At 40.4% G+C, this 22,698-nt stretch overlaps 1 protein-coding gene across 1 annotated transcript in view; it reads right to left on the reverse strand.

Annotated features, from left to right (window-relative positions):
- Positions 1 to 22,698, reverse strand: part of LOC126474327 (paired box protein Pax-6-like) — a 287,364-nt gene that overhangs the window by 94,954 nt on the left and 169,712 nt on the right. Inside the window, exon 3 of the mRNA XM_050101794.1 lies at positions 19,899 to 20,039. Within this exon, the coding sequence (XP_049957751.1) occupies positions 19,899 to 20,039 (141 nt within the window). The remainder of the gene's footprint in view (positions 1 to 19,898; positions 20,040 to 22,698) is intronic.

Raw genomic sequence — 22,698 nt, forward strand, 5'->3', positions numbered from 1 at the left:
ATACTTTGCTGAAAAGTGAATTAGATAAGCTAGTGACACTACATGATTAAAAGAAGGGATCGATCGGTAGGACACACGCTGACGCATGAAATAATCGTCAATTTGGTTGTGGTGGGATGTGTAGGAGCAAAAACTGTAGCGGGAGACCAACGGCTGATTATAGTAAGCAGCCTCAAATCCATTGCTGTGTGGAATCCTTACTAGACAGAACTGTAATTGCGCCGAGATGAACAGAATAGCGTGAGAATATCATGCAACAAGCCGTCGGTCTGAAGACCATAACAACATAAAGGCCTTCATTTTCATTCAGATGATTAAAATCTCTGGACCACCAACATTGAGCTCACATATTGACCACCAGATATGAATGAGGAGGGCAAAGCGAAAATTTTCGGAAAAGCACTCAAAGTAACTTTGCATCTTGGATGTGCTACGTCATAATTTATTATTATTTTTCTCTTTGATTAATTTAAGGATTTGGGCCATATCCACCTAAGGAATGCCACACGAAAGATAAATAGTGGAAATTTTGGTACATTTATTAACCTAAAATCGACACTCGGAAGCCACAGTAACAAAAATGCAAGTGTGTAGCTTCCCCTGTCCTTAATCAAGTTCCACAACATTTTCTGGGTGTGACCACAAAATCGTGTCACATCATCCAAATTTTTCGTCAGTGTAGCAAATGAAAAATACGTAAAGCAGTTATCATAGTATAGGGTGTTTATTTGTATAAATGAATGGTGCGGTTTTTAAAAATTAATAATAAATTAATTTATTACTTTATCTGGCAAACCTTACAGCATAAGCAGCAGCAATTATCCAAATTTTTGATGCGCTACTCTCTGTTCGTTTATCATGCTTACTGCGCATGAGTAGTGTCTGTTTCCAGAACAGCGTTGCAAAAGGAAAAGATTTTCCGTGTACTCGCTTCGAGGTTTCCAGATTTGTGGTTGCAGATTTGTATGAAGAAGAGTCCTCGTCGAAAGAGTGCCCTAGGCGTTTCACCGAAGTTGTTGCAAATAGCTTAGTAGAACAAGCAGGGAATTATTCATGCCAAAGATTATGGGGCGAAAAGTGTTGCGCAAGTGGCTATGTTTTAAACCGAAAAAAGTGGGATTAGTACAGACCCTTACACTAGCAGGCAGAATGAAAAGGCGTGACTTTGGTGAAGAGCTGCAGTTAAAAATGGAGGACGCGGATTTTGTAGAAAGACTCATCTTCAGCGATGAATCCTCTTTCATGTAAGTGGCAAGGTGAGCGCACACAATGTCTGTATCTAGGGAAGCGAGAACCCACATACGCTGATAGAGCATCAGCGTGACTCTCCAAAAGTAAACGTTTTCAGTGCGGTGTCGCGAGAGAAAGTGTACGTCCCAATTTTCTTCGAGCAACAGTCGGTAACGCTTTACTCATTTCTAGAAATGTTAGAAACTTGATTGGTACTCCAGCTGAACACCAGTTATTATGATGATTACCTTTTACAACTCAACGGTGCAGGGAGTGGCAGGGAGTGGCAACTGACCCTTAACATAGACAAATGTAATGTATTGCGAATACATAGAAAGAAGGATCCTTTATTGTATGATTATATGATAGCGGAACAAACACTGGTAGCAGTTACCTCTGTAAAATATCTGGGAGTATGCGTGCGGAACGATTTGAAGTGGAATGATCATATAAAATTAATTGTTGGTAAGGCGGGTTCCAGGTTGAGATTCATTGGGAGAGTGCTTAGAAAATGTAGTCCATCAACAAAGGAGGTGGCTTACAAAACACTCGTTCGACCTAGACTTGAGTATTGCTCATCAGTGTGGGATCCGTACCAGATCGGTCTGACGGAGGAGATAGAGAAGATCCAAAGAAGAGCGGCGCGTCTCGTCACAGGGTTATTTGGTAACCGTGATAGCGTTACGGAGATGTTTAACGAACTCAAGTGGCAGACTGTGCAAGAGAGGCGCTCTGCATCGCGGTGTAGCTTGCTCGCCAGGTTTCGAGAGGGTGCGTTTCTGGATGAGGTATCGAATATATTGCTTCCCCCTACTTATACCTCCCGAGGAGATCACGAATGTAAAATTAGAGAGATTGGAGCGCGCACGGAGGCTTTCAGACAGTCGTTCTTCCCGCGAACCATACGCGACTGGAACAGGAAAGGGAGGTAATGACAGTGGCACGTAAAGTGCCCTCCGCCACACACCGTTGGGTGGCTTGCGGAGTATAAATGTAGATGTAGATGTAGATGTAGATGTACTCGACCGTATTTGGATAGGAATGTATGTGAACTCTTCAGTCGTGATTTCACTGGACTGGACTGGTCTGGACGTGCTGCAACAGCAATCAACATCCTTCCCCCCTGTCCAACCTGTTCGCCGTATTTAACACCCTGTGATTTCTTTCTATGGGGGTTTGTGAAAGACTGAGTTTATGTACCGCTAATGCCTAAGTTCCTTGAGGAAGTGTGTGATTGGATAAATCGTTCACTGCAAATCATCATGGAGTACATGCTATACCGAGTGTGGGAAGAATTTGGTTACCGTGTAAATGTGTGTCGTATAACCAAGGATGCACATATTGAATGATTGTGATTAACGCATCAGTATCTTGGACGTTTGCCCCTGCTTATGTTGTAAGGTATGCCCATATAAAGTAATAACTCGACTTATTGTTAACTTTTAAAACTGTACCATTTATTAATAAACACCTTGTATTAGGGAGACCGGAAAGTATTATCATTGCCTAGTTCGAAGTCATGTCAAAGAAATTTTCAGGTTGGAGTGATTTGTTTACTCATTAATCATTAAATCATAAATCTTTTCCAATTTATGGTGAAACGGACAACAAAATACCAGAATTGGAACATATACAGCATCACATACTTTTTGTGTCGCAAGGTTAGTAACGCAAAAGTTGCTACCAAAAACATTTGCGATGTTTATCCAAGCGCAATAGACGTTCGTAAATACCAAAGATGGTTTTTTAATGTTCAAAACCAGTAATTTTCATCTTCTCGAATCGTGTCGATCAGGCAGACCAACAGCTGTAGACAGTGACATGTTAAGGGCAGAAGCAAATCTATGTCAAACAATCGAGGAACTATCAAACACTCATAGGCAACCTCGATCGACCATCCAAGAATATTTACAGCAGACTGATGAAGACAAACAAAGCTAACTGGTGAACTACGTGCAATTTATTGCTTCAGCGACACGATGCGTCCTCTATGATATCTGAAACGCAAAAGACAGTATGGCGCTCTCCGAATGAATCGCCATGAAGTACGGCCACGCCAGGTTTACGCCTCGAAAAGGAGATTTTTTTGTGTTTGGTCGAGTATTCGGCGGGATGTTCATTCTGAAGTGTTGAAACCTCCACAAACTGCGTGTGCAGACCTTTACTGTGAAGAACTGGATCGAATAAATCAATTTTAAATTAAAAAGTTCCCAACGATTGTCAGCGCCAAAGGCATTTTTCTGTAACACAGTAATACAAGACCGTAATCCGCAAGTCGAACCCTGGAAATAATTAATGAATTGGGTTGGGATGTATGGTCTCTCCTACCATACTCGCCCGATGTTGCGCCATGGTATTTCCATTTATTCCACCGCTACAAAATTTTATAAGTGGCCAAAAATGTGAATATGTGGATGACGTCCAACATGCCATCTCCGGAATTGTTGCCCAAGAACCAGTTGATTTTTATCTATCCGACATTGAAAATTTGCAAACTAGGTGGCAAAAGGTTGTTGATAACGACGGTTATTACACCACTGATTAAACATAAAATCTTTCTCACATTTTAATTGTTCAGTTTTAATATAAAAAAGAGACGTTACTTTCCGGTTCACCCAATATATGGATTTGACAAATAAGAATTGTAATTATTCACTGCAGTGCACAGTTGTGCATTTTCGTTTACAATCTGTAGTTGCCATTGAAAAAAAACGTCTTCCATCATCTTTTACATAAAGTCATTTACAGTATCTAGCAAACTTTAGTTTTGTAAATGATGTAAAGCTTAGTCTATCTACTCCCGGGAAACGATTCATGTGACCGGCTATAAGCGGCAGTGTTTGCTAGATCAGGTCTTGCTGCAATACATAACAATAAAAAATTTCAGCACAGTGTAAGAGGATCCTAGGGGGAACTTTGAGGGGAACAAACAAGGTCACAGGCGTGAAAAGTATTCTGCTTTTTCTACAGGAACTACGTATAAATTATCCGGAGACCACAGATCATGCAGTACAACAAATATCATTTTTACCTCTGTTTGGAGTGATGAAAGGAGAAAATATAAAAATGCAATAAATGAAGCAGGCAAAAACGGATACAAACGTCTCAAAAATGAGATCGACAGGAAGTGCAAAATGGCTAAGCAGGGATGGCTAGAGGACAAATGTAAGGATGTAGAGGCTTATCTCACTAGGGGTCAGATAGATACTGCCTACAGGAAAATTAAAGAGACGTTTGGAGATAGGAGAACCACTTGTATGAACATCAAGTGCTCAGATGGAAATCCAGTTCTAAGCAAAGAAGGGAAAGCAGAAAGATGGAAGGAGTATATAGAGGGTCTATACGAGGGCGATGTACTTGAGGACAATATTATGGAAATGGAAGAGGATGTAGATGAGGATGAAATGGGAGATACGATACTGCGTGAAGAGTTTGACAGAGCACTGAAAGACCTGAGTCGAAACAAGGCCCCCGGAGTAGACAACATTCCATTGGAACTACTGACGGTCTTGGGAGAGCCAGTCCTGACAAAACTCTACCATCTGGTGGGCAAGATGTATGAAACAGGCGAAATACCCTCAGACTTCAAGAAGAATATAATAATTCCAATCCCAAAGAAAGCAGGTGTTGACAGATGTGAAAATTACCGAACAAACAGTTTAATAAGCCACAGCTGCAAAATACTAACACGAATTCATTATAGACGAATGGAAAAACTAGTAGAAGCCGACCTCGGGGAAGATCAGTTTGGGTTCCGTAGAAATACTGGAACACGTGGGGCAATACTGACCGTACGACTTATCTTAGAAGAAAGATTAAGGAAAGGCAAACCTATGTTTCTAGCATTTGTAGACTTAGAGAAAGCTTTTGACAATGTTGACTGGAATACTCTCTTTCAAATTCTAAAGGTGATAGGGGTAAAATACAGGGAGCGAAAGCCTATTTACAATTTGTACAGGAACCAGATGGCAGTTATAAGAGTCGAGGGGTATGAAAGGGGAGCAGTGGTTGGGAATCTGTATATTGAGCAAGCAGTAAAGGAAACAAAAGAAAAATTCGGAGTAGGTATAAAAATCCATGGAGAAGAAATAAAAACTTTGAGGTTCGCCGATGACAGTGTAATTCTGTCAGAGACAGCAAAGGACTTAAAAGAGCAGTTGAATGGAATGGACAGTGTCTTGAGAGGAGTATATAAGATGAACATAAACAAAAGCAAAACGAGGATAATGGAATGTAGTCGAATTAAGTCGGGTGATACTGAGGGAATTAGATTAGGAAATGAGACACTTAAAGTAGTAAACGAGTTTTGCTATTTGGGGAGCAAAATAACTGATGATGGTCGAAGTAGAGAGGATATAAAATGTAAACTGGCAATGGCAAGGAAAGCGTTTCTGAAGAAGAGAAATTTGTTAACATCGAGTATAGATTTAAGTGTCAGGAAGTCTTTTCTGAAAGTATTTGCATGGAGTGTAGCCATGTATGGAAGTGAAACATGGACGATAAATAGTTTAGACAAGAAGTGAATAGAAGCTTTCGAAATGTGGTGCTACAGAAGAATGCTGAAGATTAGATGGGTAGATCACGTAACTAATGAGGAAGTATTGAATAGGATTGGGGAGAAGGGAAGTTTGTGGCACAACTTGACCAGAAGAAGGGATCGGTTGGTAGGACATGTTCTGAGGCATCAAGGGATCACCAATTTAGTATTGGAGGGCAGCGGGGAGGGTAAAAATCGTAGAGGGAGACCAAGAGATGAATACACTAAGCAGATTCAGAAGGATGTAGGTTGCAGTAGGTACTGGGAGATGAAGAAGCTTGCGCAGGATAGAGTAGCATGGAGAGCTGCATCAAACCAGTCCCAGGACTGAAGATCACAACAACAACTGTTTGCAGTTTCACATGCGAAGCTGTCACCAAACCTAAGGCTGGTTTTTCTGATCGCAGAGCTTTTCTTGACTTTTCACTGTTCAGTTACACATTTCCCCTTCTTTGATCTGATAATTGGCTCTATCGCAATTTAATGTGTGATCCGTACGACGGTCCTACTAGGTATTTACCATATGCACAAAGCATAGCAAAAAAGAAAAAAAAAAAATCACAGCGATTGAAAGAAGCTTAGGACCAACTGAGAGATCATCGATAGTAAATTAAACCGGATTTGAGTTGTAGTATTGCCAGTATTACGTCCCTCTCTTCATAAGAAGTGAGTGTTTAATGATATTATTTGTAATATGAAACTTTAGTTGCTTATATTTTGAGCAGAGCGTATGCAACAGGTTTTCTCCTTGTTAACGACGGCCCTGCGTTGCAAGTTCTTACACGGAGAGACGTTTTGCAATCACCTTAGGGCACTCTCTCTTACAGCACTTCTCGTTGTGTTTGTAAACGTATTTTATTTGCTTCCTTGTCTTACCTTCTTAATCGGCTAGTCGCCTGCCTACGCGGGTAGGACGGTAGGATCATTGCAACTGAATTAACTAATTAACTCTTATGCAAGAGTAATTAATTGCCGACTTCCTTGTCGCTAATGAAACATAATCCAAGGAAGCGCTCTGTGGTAGTTGTGAGCTACAGATATTCCGGTCCACCCAGCTGTGGATCAGTCATTATCTCCATGATATATGAGTATGCAAGACGCTGTGCTAATTGCACCCGAAATACGTTGTGGTCGAACGAGCCGGTGAAGGCAGCACAATGCTTTCATTAACGCGAGCTCTCTCCTTCAGTAGTTATTCGATAAGTCATTTCTCATCGTAATGTAATTGGCTCCCTCTTCCCATTCCATCTGCCAAGGGAGAATAGCCATCACCAGGTGCGGAAAACTTGCAGCATGTCGCCTTCGGCAATATATGTTTCGGCGCCACAACTGCTTGCTGTTATAGTGATGGGACTAGCGACCACAGGAGTTTGTTTGTCAATATAGCTCGGTCCACACTGAACAGGAACAATGACGGACACCACGCAAAAAATTATGTTCGAATTCGGGCAGGCATCATTGATTTGGTTATTTCATTTTTTTTATTAGCGGGGGTGAAGGGATGGGGGGAAGGGTGCTGGAGTGACGTTTGATTTCACACAGTGCTATATGAGCTATCTCCTATCTAGCAGTTACTATTAAAAACGAAATAGTGCTATGTTAAGACGCGCATTCATGCAAGCGCTAGAAAAGATTATGCATTGCATACTGCTGTAGCAAAATATTCGTGACATAAAAGTCGAAGTCTTTTCTTTTTCTTAAGACACCAGATTCAAATTTTCTTTTTATACTTTTAAGTTCTTCGAGGCGAAAATGAGAAATAAGCTCCGAATCCGTAGAAAGGAATTTACGAAAGTCGGATTTAAGTAATCGGACGTCTCAGAAAGTGGTTTTTCTTTTTCTTACATTATGTTTCCTGTCTCGTCTTTTAGTTTCTTTTCCATTCTCTAAGAAGATTCAAGTATGTAAAAACAAGTATGTAGCACTAACTGCTAATGAAAATGTGTTAATGTAAATGTCAGGCTCAGGCGCCTAAACCACGTAACTATGTGTCCAAGATAACATTACCTTGCAGGTAGTAAGCAACATTTTCTACCTGATCAGAGCTAAACGTGGTTGGTCGGAACGTGTTCTGTACCATGCTCCTACCAAATGCGTGTCTACTGTGCAGCTTCCCTTGGTAAAGAGAGTCAGTAAAACGTAACCAGGAAATTAAATTTCTGCGTAATCGTGGTAAATGATGTATTGAATTGTGATCTTAATCACTTATTAAATTAAGTGATTGCGGACCCGTAGTTCGACACATTATTTTGGTATTTTAGTGTCATATTGTAATGGCAATAGTTTCTGGAAGAATTTGTCCATCAAAATAACGAATAGATTGGCAAATTCCTCGTAGATACCTTGATTCGACAACTGACATCAACCATGAATTTAACTGTACAATGTTGCAGATCTATCACACAGCAGCACTTGGCAGTCGTTTTGTTAACCTTCTATGAAGGGTAGAAAGCAGTACAAATTCTTGGTACATTACTCAAAATAAGTTTATAACATTTGTTCTACTGTTGAAGTTGTATAATTATCTGCATAAAAGGGACACTGTAAGAAACGAAAGGATGATGGACTGGTTCAATCGGTATTAGTAGATCGACGTACTTATATTTTAATCCTTCTCGAAGCCGGTAATCCAGTGCAGTCTGGCACTGTAGCTTAACTACATAAATTAGCTTCCAGACTAGAGAATAATTACAGTTTGTATAATAAAAGTGTAACTGATCGATCTCGGGCGCTGCAACGTGAGTACACGCACATCAAGTAAAGTTAACGGAGCAAGTGTGTCGTTCAGTGGTCTAAGTGGTTGTGTGAGCAATATGCAAACCAACATACCTGGTGGCCGCTGCAGTTTGCTGGCCAACCACTGGGTTGAGGACTTCTTTACATTTAGATGGGTGCCGAATCAGACAGTGAATATGAATGGAAGACTATGCCATAACAGCACAGACAACACAGACAACCTCAAAGAATTTCAGCACTCGTTCAACTAAAGTATGGGCAGAGAAAATGTGTATTTTCTCTTCATTGTAATTGTACGAGTAAAACGGTCATGAAGCAACATTTACACGCAGAAATTTATAAAAACTGACAATCTCTATCAAGAAAATTCTGAGAAATTTAGAGTCTCTTCGGCCAGCAAATAATTTCAGAATGTCTCAATAGGCGTCAAATAAATGTATACTTGTTTCATTACGGTAAGGCACATGCCCTCTGTTTGCGTGAGGGGTTGAATTTCTTGTAGATGTATACTCAGAGAGAAAGTTCGCCATAAGTAAATTCACAGATATTTTTCGGTGTGTTTAACAAGAGAACTGCAGCGAATAATTCTAAAAAATTAACTACGCGAATCAGTTGCATACTCGTCAGTAACACTGAGAATGCTAAGGAAGTCCCGAATTGCTTTTACGTGCCGGGCCCTGGTAAGGGTGATTTCGTATTGTGATAAAATTTCAAAGGTGTCACAGTAACCTGTGAATGATGAGTGCTTTATTCAATGAAGTACTGTGTTCATGTAGCTGTGGATTGGTGTGGAATAAAGGGAGAAACGAGAAGCAACCTGATGCCTATTTTCTTCTCTCTCTCGCTTTATGAGTCATCATTATTCTGAATGGTTTTAATGCGGCTAACCACGAATTCCAGTCATGTGCCAAACTCATCATTTCAGAGTAGCCCTTGCACCCTACGTCCTCCGTTATATTGCCGAATGGCCGTCGAACACAAAGTCTGTTGCCAGCGGACGGATCGCCGTCACAAAGTTGCATGCGGTCTCTTCAAGACTCTTGGAATTTAACTGAGTATGTTGAAACAGAGGTTTGTGATCGGGAGATGTTCATGCCAACAGTTCTGTCTTCTTTTCTGGCCTAATACTATCTCATTAAAATTGTTCCTTTGTCAGGAAACTAACGGCTGCATTCACATGAACGGAGGTAGAGCGTGCGACTAATCTAGACTAAAACTTGCTAGTTACGATCAATAGTGGAGAAATGTACCAAACAAAGAAGACAGCGTCACTCAGCAATCCAATATGTTGTGGTCGACTCTCTGGTGTCGGAAGGGGGGATATCCTTGAATCACGGACCAGAAGTCTCAAACAGAGCTCATCATTCATAATCAGTCAGCGACGACTTCCACGTACATTCGTTCTGCGAGTGACAAGGCACTTAGTCATAGCAGCCTGGGAGGTCATTCGCCCATCTGTCATTTCAAGTTGCATTGCAGCTTCGGTGTACTAGAGCCGTAGTATCTTTCCATCAAATAGTGGCTGATCTATGATATAAACTATTTAGGTGGTGAACAGTGTTTCCATTCTACCTGTCTGAGACGAAATGTTGTTTTCATAATCCAATATGGCATAATCATTAGATCTTGCAATAGTCACTGCAATCTCTCTATCACATTTGCGATTCCATTTAGTCTTCCAGAACTGCAGTAAATGATAACTCAGCACCTATAATGATAGATACATTTAATAAGCACTGTTAAACGAAATCCCCACACGCAGTATCGTCAAAATCCGCGGGAGAAACAAAGAATTAAAAGACTCTCAATCATTCCGAGTCGTCAGCATAATGAAATATATTGCATGCGTCAAATACGCACAGTGTGTGGCTAGCGTTGTAACTTGTAGTTCTATTTGACGTTCGGTGGGTAGCGGAATTTGGTTTTTGGGGTCGGGGGGAGGGGGGGGGGGCAGAAAGAATAAAGGTGGATATAGAAGTAAAAGGAACCTGATGATTTGGTTACAGAATTGAATGCGAAATTATTTGTGCGATCAAGCTGGTATCTCGCACGTAATGCTTGCAACGAAAATAAAAGCGGAAAAAATACTGTCGTGTAAGTATGCCCTATCGAGTAAAAATGCAGAGAAAATTACTGAGGAAAAGAAAGAAAATAAAAAAAGTCTTAAAGTAGGGACGGCTTAAGGCAGGATAAAGGAAGTAGGAGCAAAAGAAAAGTTGTGTGCCTCTTCGCTAAATTAATGGCACAGATAGTGTGCACAGCAGTAATTTCCTAAAATTAAAAAGCGAGAGTTACCTTCGTATAAAAGATGTGTTAATGGAGGGAAGCACCTGACGGTATAGAATGAAGAATAACTACAAGGGAGATAGTACAAGTAATTAACGGTATGAATGCTAGTAAATGAGTCCGGCCGCCTTTAATATATGCTGCCACAAGAAGCATTAAAATTATAACACCCTCTGATCGACTGTCGCGCTGTGTGTGTATTTGTGCTCATATGAGAATATCCCTGGCTCTCCTGTTATGGATATAAAGTTAGCGTTTCGAGAAGTTCGTTTCGTTGAATTAGTCTGCCACTGCAGGTAGAGGGCGTCAGGGGCAGATCCAGCATCCCTTCCCCCTTCCCTCTTCCCTCACCCTCGCGTTCCCCTCGAGTCTCTCCTCTGGCCGCCATCCTCCCACAGTTAGACTCCGCATCCAGAGTAAATTATTCTGACCGCTCCCATGTCTTATCATTAGTCCTGCTGGTAGTGTTAATTATAGCGTCGTCGAGGCTTCCACAAAAACATACATCTTAAACACAGATACGTATCTGGCGTCCAAATCCGAGCTGCTTCTGTCAACGCACTAAAATATTTATCTGATCGGGCGTTGCGATTTGAGAACTGAAATGCCTTAAAGCGTGATCCTGTGATACATTAACAATACGTGATTCTATAAATTGATACGCAAAGGCCGGCTGCCGCTGGGCTTCGGGTAGGGAACAGATGGACAGATAGCTTTAGATGATTCAGATAGTATTTACATCACTCTTATTACACTGTTCATTAGCATATTTTAAGTAATATTTACTTATGACCCGTGTGCAATTAGCGTCACGAGTGATGCTTTCTGTTGCGAGTAATCTCGCAGAGGAAGCGGCTATTACAGTTGCTCTCCCTTCGTAACAATAATCTACAAATCTTTCATCGTGTGATAAATGTTACGCATTACCTCAGCATTGTATTGATCTAATTTATGCACACTGACGCTCAGTATAAATTACTTGAGACTGTAGTGTAGGCAGAAGTCATTTGTCTTGCGCGAGAAACAGTAGCTTTTCTGTGCTAACATGGTATATATCAATATCAGTTGGACTAAGCATCGGTACTTTACTTTTGACCAGACATCTGCGTAATCAAATCGTCATCGCAAAATAGCCGTTATCGCAAAATAGTCCCGTAACGCTAGATCGATCAGAAACAGAACGGGCGCCTCTTTGCGTGACACCCCCGATAATTTCGGATACTGTAAATCGCACGGGAAAATCAGTGACCGAACATTTTTCAAAGATAAGCCATTATTCTGTTAGTGATACATTTTTTTATACTTATTTTATAAGAAATTAGTGACACGTACACTTGCAATCTACAGATTAGTGGTGAGCATTCAGCATAGGGTCAATTTTACTGTTCTGCATATTATCGTTGCTTTTGACTAACTGTAGTATGAATAGTGTGTGAGAAAGATGATTAGGAATTTTTTAACTCCTGCTTCGAGATGTATTACTTTTTTGTGGTTCCAGATAAGATTTTTACATTTTCTGGTACACATACCCATGAATCAGACGAACCTGTCACCCACACATACCCTCCATCGCCACCACCCACACTCAAGTAATACATTATGGTTTGTTTGCTGTGCAAAATTCATCGAAGAATCTCTCTTACTTATGAAGAAAGGTGTACCTATAGCAACAATTACTGCCATTAGTAAGTGAAAAAAATGATGAAATTTCACATGTAAAAAAATCATTTCGTTGTTTTCGAACTTCCACTCCTATGAGTGTGAATTCTCAATCCTTCCTAGTCATGCTGACACAGTTTTATGAATTTATATTTTGTAAAAGATATAGACAGTGGAAATTAAAATGTCCTGTGGTGCCTCTCCTGCTCCAAGTCGGCCCGTTTGACGTCCTAACCCCCTTAACAATATAAATCTAAGTGATCGTTCCACTTCATGTCCTGACACACTGTTACTTCCAAATATGGTGTGACTAACTCCAGCTATGACTTCTGTTATTATGGGCTTGCACATATTCTGGACTTAAATCAATCATCCCTAGATCTGAAGGGTCCGACAGCTGTAACTGGTCCTTGATGCCTTGGATACTGCTACTTGTGAGAGTGATGTCCGAGTTGACACCAGACACGTTATCTCGGGGACAGATGTGTGGCTCTTGCTGACTATGGGAGTACCTCACCGTCGCGCAGAGAGCTCATAGAGAAACGTGCCATGTGTGGACGACCGTTGTCCTGTTGGAAAATTGCACCACGGTACTGTCGTATGATGGGTAACACTGAGGACGCATGATGTCCGTGACGTACCATTGTGATGTCAGGAGCACTACCACTCGTGACCTGAAGTCCTACTCGAGGGTCCCCATACCATGCCGCCAGAAGCAGTGCCGCTGTGTCTCTGTAAAACATTGGAAGAATGGGACCTGTGGCCAGGTCGCCGCCATATCCGAGGACGATGGTCATTCTGGGTAGAGCAGAGCTGCAATTCGTCCCAATAATTGATTATTTCAGTTCACATAATTTGCTGTGAAATGTACAGTTTGGTTTTAGAAATGATTTAAGAACCGAAAATGAAAATGCTATATTCTCTTTTGTCTGTGAGGCTCTGTATTGGATTAAACAAAAGGTTGCGAACGCTAGGTGTCTTATTTGATTTAATTAAGGCATTTAATTGTGTTGATCACAAAATGTTACTGCAGAAATTAGGCGATTATGGAATAAGAGCTTACAATTGGTTCATCTCTTACTTCAAGAACAGACAGCAGTACTCAGAATGGCTGCGACTTGCAGTTCCAGGGGGGCAAAGTTAAGTGGGGGTGCCGCAGGGGGTCGATGCTGGGGCTGCTACTGTTTCGTATTTATAGAAATGATACGCCTTCTAGTATTACAGGTGATTTTAACATATTTCTGTTTGGCTGATGACACGAGGTTGGTAGTAAAGAATGTTATGTGAAATATTGCCACAGTATCAAATAATGCATTTCAGGACATAAGGTCAAGGCTTGTAGAAAATAGTTCGATGCCAAGTCACAGTAATACTCAGTTTTTACAGTTTCTAACATACCGTTCAACAACACTGATATTTTGATTACGCAGAATTGGCATGTAATTAGTGAGACTAACAGTTCAAATTCCTAGGCGTTCGGATAGATAGTAAGCTGTCGTGGAAAACCCATATTCAGGATCTTGTTAAAAAACTAAATACGGCTTTATTTAGCATTATAACAGTGATAGTTCAATACGAAAAATTGTCTACTGTGCTTCCTTTCATTCTCTTATAACGTATGGTCTTATTGTTTGGGATATCTCTTTTGATTCAAAAAGGGTAGTTTTGTCTCAGAAATGGGGGGTTCGGGCTGTAAGTGGTGTGAGTTCGCGAATCTCTTGTCGAATCTGATCAGCAGTCTGGGAATTCTGACTTTGGCCTGTCAATACATATTTTCTTTAATGTAGTTTGATTTTATCAGTATCAGCTTAATCCCAAGAGTTAACAGCTTTTACACAGTTAATGCTAGGTAGAAATCTGCATTTGGAATGCACTCCCTTAACTCTTGAGCACAAAGGCGTGCAGTATTCTGCTGCATAAGCTGCCACAATAATTTAAAATTTCAGCAGTAATACACGCACTTTCGAGTCTAAACTGAAGAATTTCCTTGTGACTCTCTCCTTCTACTCTGTCGAGGAACTCTTTGAAAAATTAAATAATTAAGCCAATTCCTGCGTTACGTTATTGATTATATTTGTTTAAACTTATGGCTTGACGTCTGCATAAGACTTATATGTGTTTCATTTTATCTATTATTACTCTTGTTATAATTTCATGTATTGACCCGTTTCATGACCATGTGGGCGTGCTCCTCAGTTTTAGCGTGCGGAACATGACACATAATATAAAATAAAGTGAAAAACAACGCCACGCCATTCATTAGCAATCCATGCTCCCCGATCAGGCACCACTCCAAAGTTTACGGCAGCCTACGTACGGGATGGTAATTCCAATCTCCGGCTGCTGCTAGTTACTGGCCAATGGAGTGGGGTAACATAGAATGTTGCAGGAAGTTCGTTACTTGTCTCGGATGGCAGGCGCAGATGTGAATGGGTTACGATGTGCTTGGCGCAAAATACAGCGATCCTCCCTCGACAATGAGCGTGCCTGCCCTTACGGACCACGCAGTTCAACATCGGGTCACTACTGCACCCGAATGCTCCACAAATCTGGATATTACGCGATTCGACGAGCCGGCGAAATGGAGACCCATAACGTGGACTCTGTCAGGTGACGAACGCTCTCTCATACGAGTAAGAGGCATCACCGTGTCCTTCACGATGATCACTCAATATCTGTCGTTGTTCACGCTCAGTATGTACTCTACCGGGCCTGATAACAAAACAAAACGCGAATAACCGTAATGCACTCCGGTGGGCGTTCTATCTGTCACAGAGAATTGCAGCTCTAAACATCTGCATTACCGTGTACGATGTATACATCTACGGAGCTACATCGTCATCCGACCACGTCTTCTAGGTGCACCACTTTTGTTGTTACGCTATGCAAATATCCGGACCAGCAGTTCGCGTCACGCTACGGACTTCTCCGTACTTCAAGTCTTGAATATAAATCTTACCTCGATTTCTGGACGTGGACATTGCTTTTGAAGCTTCAGATATGTTTGTAGCTGTCTGAGGAGATTCTGGCTGTGGTCATTGGCACTGATTTTTGCAGTCTTTACTTACGCCCTCTGCGACATTTTCAGCGATCGACTTAACGTCGATCTTGGTTTCCACACGCAGCGTGGTTTGCGGTAGTGACCTGTTCACTTTTTCTGAAGCTACGACTCGAAAGAATGTATTGGCATTTTATGATATTTGAATAAACAGAAACTATTTACTATTGCTTAGTGAATTCCGCAAAAATTAACAATATCAGTAAACTATAGATTTAACTTAATTTCCATTCAGCGTCTTGTTTTACTATAAGGAGATCTTCAACTGGACACGTGGCTAGGCATAGAAAACGTCTTATATGAGAGACGTGTGGACCTTATGACATTCACGTCTACTCTCATGAAACGATGTAACGAAACACACGTTTTCGCATCGCTGCTGTTATCTACAATTCGAGAATGCAGTTGACTGCTTAGAAAAGAAAGTCCATTAGCTGGAATATTCAATCAACGCGTTTTTCAGGATATATATATATATATATATATATATATATATATATATATATATATGTGTGTGTGTGTGTATGTGTGTGTGTGTGTGTGTGTGTGTGTGTGTAAGTGTTTGAAAGAACTGGTAATAGTGATCCATGTCTCGCGGAGGATGAGACCCACCTCTCTGAATACGAGCAAAGTCCCTTCAGCGGCCTCGTTTGAGAGTGTGAACTAGCTCCATTGGAGATACTTTGTTGAAGGATCTATGACAGCCCTACCCTCAGATGATTTAGGGGCTCTTAATCAAGACTCTTAATCAAGGACTGGAATCTAGTTTCTACCAAATTCGACGTCAATGGCTTGAAAAATGGTCGATCTCTCTCGGGTCCAAATATATTTCTCATATTATGACTTACACTACAACAGACAAACATACTCCACATGACAAATAAGCCAGTAAATCTAATGGTTGAACTGACAGTCACTCTTGATTTGGTTCCGCGCTCCGTTAGAAATATGCTCAGTGTAACTGCAACATAGACAGCTTGCTGCCGTACGAGATGGGGAGACGAACAAAATCTGGATTGAATCTGCGCAGCAGGTTAACAACCGTCAGTTGGTACACCGGCCTGCTTGTGAGTGGTTTTTAGGCAAATGCTGCTTGGCCCCCAAAATCCGCATCAGAGAACACGATACACAAACAGGAAAAATACGATCGTTCACACAGAACGAAGTTTCTCATACAAATGGGACACACGACGCCTCTCCCTCAGTTTACATTGACGAATATGGGATCAGGAAGGGCACAAAGTTAAATAATAAAAATAAAATATTCCAAATGCTGAGAAATAGACCATATACTAGACGTAATGAACCTACGCAAAAGAAAGTAATTGCAACGTTAGCTGTGCTTCAAATTTTTCACTCCGCTGCAGATGATCACTGCAATATTCGCAGGACTTACGTGTGAGGTGCACCACAATCTTATGAACACTAGAAACTCCAGTTACTTTGGTAACTACTACTCACTGTTATATATTTAATTAATAACGTCGTTAGCACAATTCTTTGATGCTTTCAGTGTATCCATTATGGATAATGAACTGCTGCTTTGATTTAAACTGGCGATTTATCTGGGTATAAGTGTGCAACCAGTCGCTTTTTTGGAATTTAGGTACGATTTATTGTACTGTTAACTAGTTTTCGAGTCACTGCAGGCTCATCATCAGATGGCGGTAATAAAATAGGTATAATAATTTGCTACATCAAATTTTCGGCCTGAGATGCATTGTATTACATAATAAATATTTACAATAAAAGATAATATGTTTAAGTGAATCTTGCTAGCTGCAGGCGTGTTCTTTTGTTGATAATATACGAGGAATATAGCTTAAAATGTTTATCTTTTGTGTACCTTTTAATCCATATTCCTTGTATATCGTCATTATAAGAACACACTTGGAGCTAGCAAGATTCACTTAAATATATTATCTGTATTTTCAAATATTTATTTTGTAATACAATGCATCTCAGGCCAAAGAGCATGATGTAGGAAAGCGTTATATTTGTTTCATACATATTCGTTGTATTTACATACAGTGCTTACATTCTGTGACTAACTGTGAAAGTGCAGCGAAACACTGTGTATATTTTTGTGTACACCTGACAATGTACTGTATGAAAAAGGAACTGCTATGGAAACGCGCTGTAAGTACCCAAAACGTAACAAAATTTCTGTTTCATTAAGGTTCCATTACTGATTCCTAAATTTTCGTTATTTTCGCAAGCCCCATCACTACAGTGTCTAGCTGCCCTTGGTCGGCGATATAATGTTCCTGTAACATCTCCATCTGATGACGAGCCTGGAGAGGCTCGGAAACTAGTTAATGGTACAATAAATTATATCTGAAATACAAAAAAGGAACTTCTTGCATATTTATACCCAGATAAATCACTACTGAGATTTAGTGCTGAGTTTTCTAATGGTGTCTCTTTTTCCGCTCTTAAGGCACATAAAGTTATTTGAAAAATGATGTTCAAGCACGTAGGTGAACTGCACGTACTATGTAATCTTGTGAATATTGTCCGCAGCAGTACCGTTATCATATGCATATGTATACAGCCTTCAAATTTTGCCATTTCTCAACTGTCTCCGTAAAGAGCCAAGTGTTGACACACAATTTTTCCCACATTTCTGCTGCAGCTGACAGTAGCTTAATTTAACCTGGCTATTCATCAAGAATTACTCGACGCTGTAGCCTACCTTTTTAATGTTGGGGTATAATCAAAACTGATCGGTTCGTCTTTCTGCCATTTCTCGACTAAGTTTACTAAGGACACCTTTGTTCAAAAAATGAATCAAAGCAATGAAGACACAGATCAATAAGATCGTAACATGGAATGATATACGTAAGCGATCCACTACCGCGTCAATGCGTAGGCCTATAACTATTAAGTGGCACTAAACGGAAACCCTCTGAACTGTCGCGCGCAGTAGAGATAATTTGAAGACAATCGACCCTTATAAAATTTTCCATCGCGTTGTAAAGTGGAGAGGGTCTCTCCAACGAAGTTTTTAACCGCTACTGTATTGTCGGAAGGATAGTATTATTCTTCGTGTCTGTCACTCTGAATGCTGCCCTAGCGTGATATGTACAACTCATCTAATTAAGTAAAAGTGAAGCCAACCTCTATCTTTTAGAACGTTACCGGAGGGAAGGGGAGATGCGGTTGGGATGGGGGTGGGGAGGGGCGAGGGGGAGAGACGAGGATAACGTCGAAACGACTGCCTGAGACGTATTATTTGGTGCTAATCCAAAATAAATGAGCGGCTACTTAAAGAAGCTAATTCTTTGTCTCGCTGCCTACGCCAGTTGTTACCTGCGTCTGCAGCAATTTTACACGCACAATGTGGCGGGCCATTGTGTGTGCGACGCAATTGCTTATGTGCGCAACGTGTACTTAGAGGGACACAAAGAAACTTAAATATGAGCTGCTCGGAATAATTGATGCTCATCAGGCGTGATGAACAAAAGATGGCCTATACGGCGGCCTCGGTGCGCCCCCAAGACTGCGCTGGCCGTCTCTTCGCCACGTGTGGTTGTCGTCCAGTCGCAAGGCATCGTGCCGTACTTGCAAGTACTGGCAGTCTGCGACTGACCAAGTACTGTAGGTTAGACAAGGCATCTAACAGTTCCTACCACATGTGCCGCCGTGACTGTGAACGCTGGAGTTCAGTGACTCGATTACCTTGCTGCTACAAATGGAATCACGTTTCGATGTATATTTCTGTTATATATACGTAGCTCGTATAATATAGGAAGATAATTCCATTTTCCATCTGACTTTATACAATGACTGTCATTTCATTACGTAGCCGATATCTTAGTAAACACTGCCTGTTCGATAATAACGAGGTGTTTCATCTTAACCTCTTCACTGTTGAGATTTAAAAAAAACTGGAAGGCCCGCACTCGCGGGAAAATATACCTATTTACAAAAAAAAAAAAAAAAAAAAAAAAAAAAAATGAATAAAGGTTCACTTGTGTGGACCGTGGAAACGAATTGGTCAAATTTTAATTACGAAAAGTAATCCATGAAATGTTTAATGACGCAGTCTCAAAAGCCTAATTAATGGGCGGAATCTCTAAATGCAGACGGAAGCAATGAAGCGGCTTGGCTCCAGTCACCTACAATTGGGTAGGAGAAAAAAAAAGAGGAATTGGAAATTAAAGGACTACCAAATACCACTAATAAAAGTGGGAAGAAGGAAACAGTGTATTTAAGTATACTGTCTGGCAGGTGCGAATAATTTTGACACCTCGCGGTGGATCCAATTCGTTTATTTGCCCCCATTGCTCATTTACAAAACAGCGTAAGACTACTTTTTAAGAATAATGAAACAAACTATCCCGTAAGTGTATAAATTCTGTGAAACAGTTGATAAGATGTGTTACTTACCTTCAGATATGAGCCTTTCGCGAATCTCCCAGGCGAAGATGGTGGGGTTCTCCCTTTTGTATTGCTCTATCTTGGAGACGACTGCTGGGGTGGCCACCTTAGGTTTGCTGCCTCCAATAAGGCCTGGCGGCCTAAGAGTTCCTGCAAGCGAAGGGAGTTAAAGATTAGCTTTGAGCGTCACGCCTTCTCTATCTTTGTAGCACTGTGTACAAAATACTACAGCACTCCTGCTCTCTGTGGTGCATGTCCTGAAAACAAAGCTATTGTTTTTCTCTCCTAAAGGCAACTAGAAAATAATTTCTTTGCGAATATTTTCGAAGATTAGAAACGAGTCTCTGTCGAAAGGACTTATATCTGGCCACAAGGAAAATTCGAACCTTTTAATCTTCCTGTGGATATAACTAAATGTTTATAATGTATGTGTGCGAGCGAAAGAGAAACCAGGGTCAGCATAGCTTATTATCTCTACAGAAGCAGTGTGTCCAACAACTTAACAGCTTCAGAATGTTGTCTGTTAAAAATGTTGTCCATAAGATAAATATTAAAAGTAAAACATTACATTTCTCGCTGTGAATAATGACTGAAAGGAAATCAAGCTCTGCAGAGCTGTACAATACATGCGCTTATTCCTCATGTAACGCGGGTAAATAAATACCCTACTGAGCATCCATGTCGTAGGCCGTTAATTTAGTGTGTTTCCAGAGTGAACAGTGAAATATCAAAGTATAATGAAAAGTAGTGGGTAGAATATCCCATATCGGAAGGCCTTTATTACAATTTTCGAGAACACTCTTCTCTGTTTTTGTAACCTTCAGTCCAGAGGCTGGTTTGATGCAGCTCTCCGCGCTACTCTATCCTGTGCAAGATTCTTCGTCTCTGAATAACTACCGCAACCTACATCTATTGGTACCTGCTTACTGTATGCGTTTCTTTGTCTCCTTCCAAAGCTTTTGCTCCCACATTTCCCTCCAATACTAAATTCACGTTTCCTTGAGGTCTCAGAATGTGTCCTGTTAACTAGTCCATTCTTTGAGTCAAGTTGTGCCACAAATTTCTGTTTTCCTCAATTCTATTCTGTACTGTCTCATTAGTTATGCGGTGTGTTCACCTAATCTTCAGCGTTCTTCAATAGCACCATGTTTCGACAGCATCTATTCTCATCTGAACTGCTTCTCATCCACGTTTCACCTGCATACAAGGTTACACTGCAGACAAATTTCCTCCAGAAAATACTTGCTAACACTTTCTCCTTCAGAAACACCTTTCTTGCCATTTAAAGCCTTCGTTTATTATCCTCATCATTCCGATCACCATCGGTTATTTTACTGCTCTTTGTATACCGCATACTCTTACCAGGTCTTTTTGTACATAATTCATTTAATTCACAACATAAATATTTTCTATCTCTCCCTCATTCTTTAGCCTTTTTTTTTTTTAAAAAAAAGGCAGAAAATATTAGAAGCTCTTTTTTGCAGCTCATCAGTGTATGCTTTCAGCTATTATGAAATGAACTTTCCGCATTCTGACTCAACAAGCATGAACTGAATTGCTCATTATTGATAGGCTAACCACGTGTAAATCAAAAGTCCCACATCAGACAGCAATTACAATGCTTGGTCCAGTGAAAGAAAGCGTTTCAAGCAAAAAACAACCCTTCTGATTCATACAATGTTGCCAGTTGGCAACAGGGGTCGAATAGGAAGCGACAGAAATTATCTACTGTTAACGTTTAGCATCTCATGCCTGCTTGATGTAGTTATGTCGCGACAGACTTGTTAACAAAATTGCTCATGGAATATTGAATGTCGACGTTTACTGGACAGAAACAATTATCATACATTTAACAAAATAGCTCTGGCAATTTCAAGCTTCCATAAATGAAAGCTTTGTGAAATAACATTTCGATTATTGATTTATCCACAAACGAATATACTTCATCAACAATACTCAAATAGACTATTACAGTTTCAACATTCAGAGAAATTTTTGTTTAAAAAATGTGATTAGGCAAGAAATTCCTTTTTACGGCAATTAATTATTGCACCGCGTCCGCGCTGAGCAGAGCATATTTAAGATTTCACAACCACCATCCGATTAAGACTACGCTCATTATTTAGTTATATTGCGCATTTCAAACCTGAATGCATTTCTTGCTTGTAAATTTATGAATATAGCCTCTTAATTTATATATGTGTTGATTCCCCAGCATATTCCAACCTAAGGCAGCCCCACGTATTATTCATAAAAACATTCAGAGGGAGGTAATTACTGACGTTTTACTCCGATAATTTCTTGAATACTGCAGTACACGAAATAATACAGCACAATGATATTAAAGACACTTCCTCTCACAGAACGTAACGTTTTACTCTGCCGACTTCTTATATGTAGCACTACGGGAAATAATTCAACACACCGGTATAAAACGCAATTTCCCTCACTAAATATTGATCGGAGGTATAGAGTTCCTGTGTCTCATTTAAAAAGGGTGACAAATTCAAAAATTTCATTACATTGCCATTAATGTCACGCATCCTTAACGTCTAGCCCTTGCAATGTTTGTATTTCTAAAGGCACAAGTAAGCGTGATCATCTCGTCTCGTAAACATAAAATTATGATAAGGAAGTCTGTTAACTACCTATATTTTTTTCTGAAAGCAATACTTATTCATATGTATTGTTACTCGATGTGTTATGCAACCTATAGTTATCTCAGTTCTTGCTCTCTCTTTCTGAAATGCTTAATGTTTGGTCGTGGGTTAAGCCGATACGTAACACAACGCAGAAAGTTACAGCTGGA

This window comes from Schistocerca serialis, chromosome 4 (assembly GCF_023864345.2).
Source record: "Schistocerca serialis cubense isolate TAMUIC-IGC-003099 chromosome 4, iqSchSeri2.2, whole genome shotgun sequence".
Lineage (NCBI taxonomy): Eukaryota > Metazoa > Arthropoda > Insecta > Orthoptera > Acrididae > Schistocerca > Schistocerca serialis.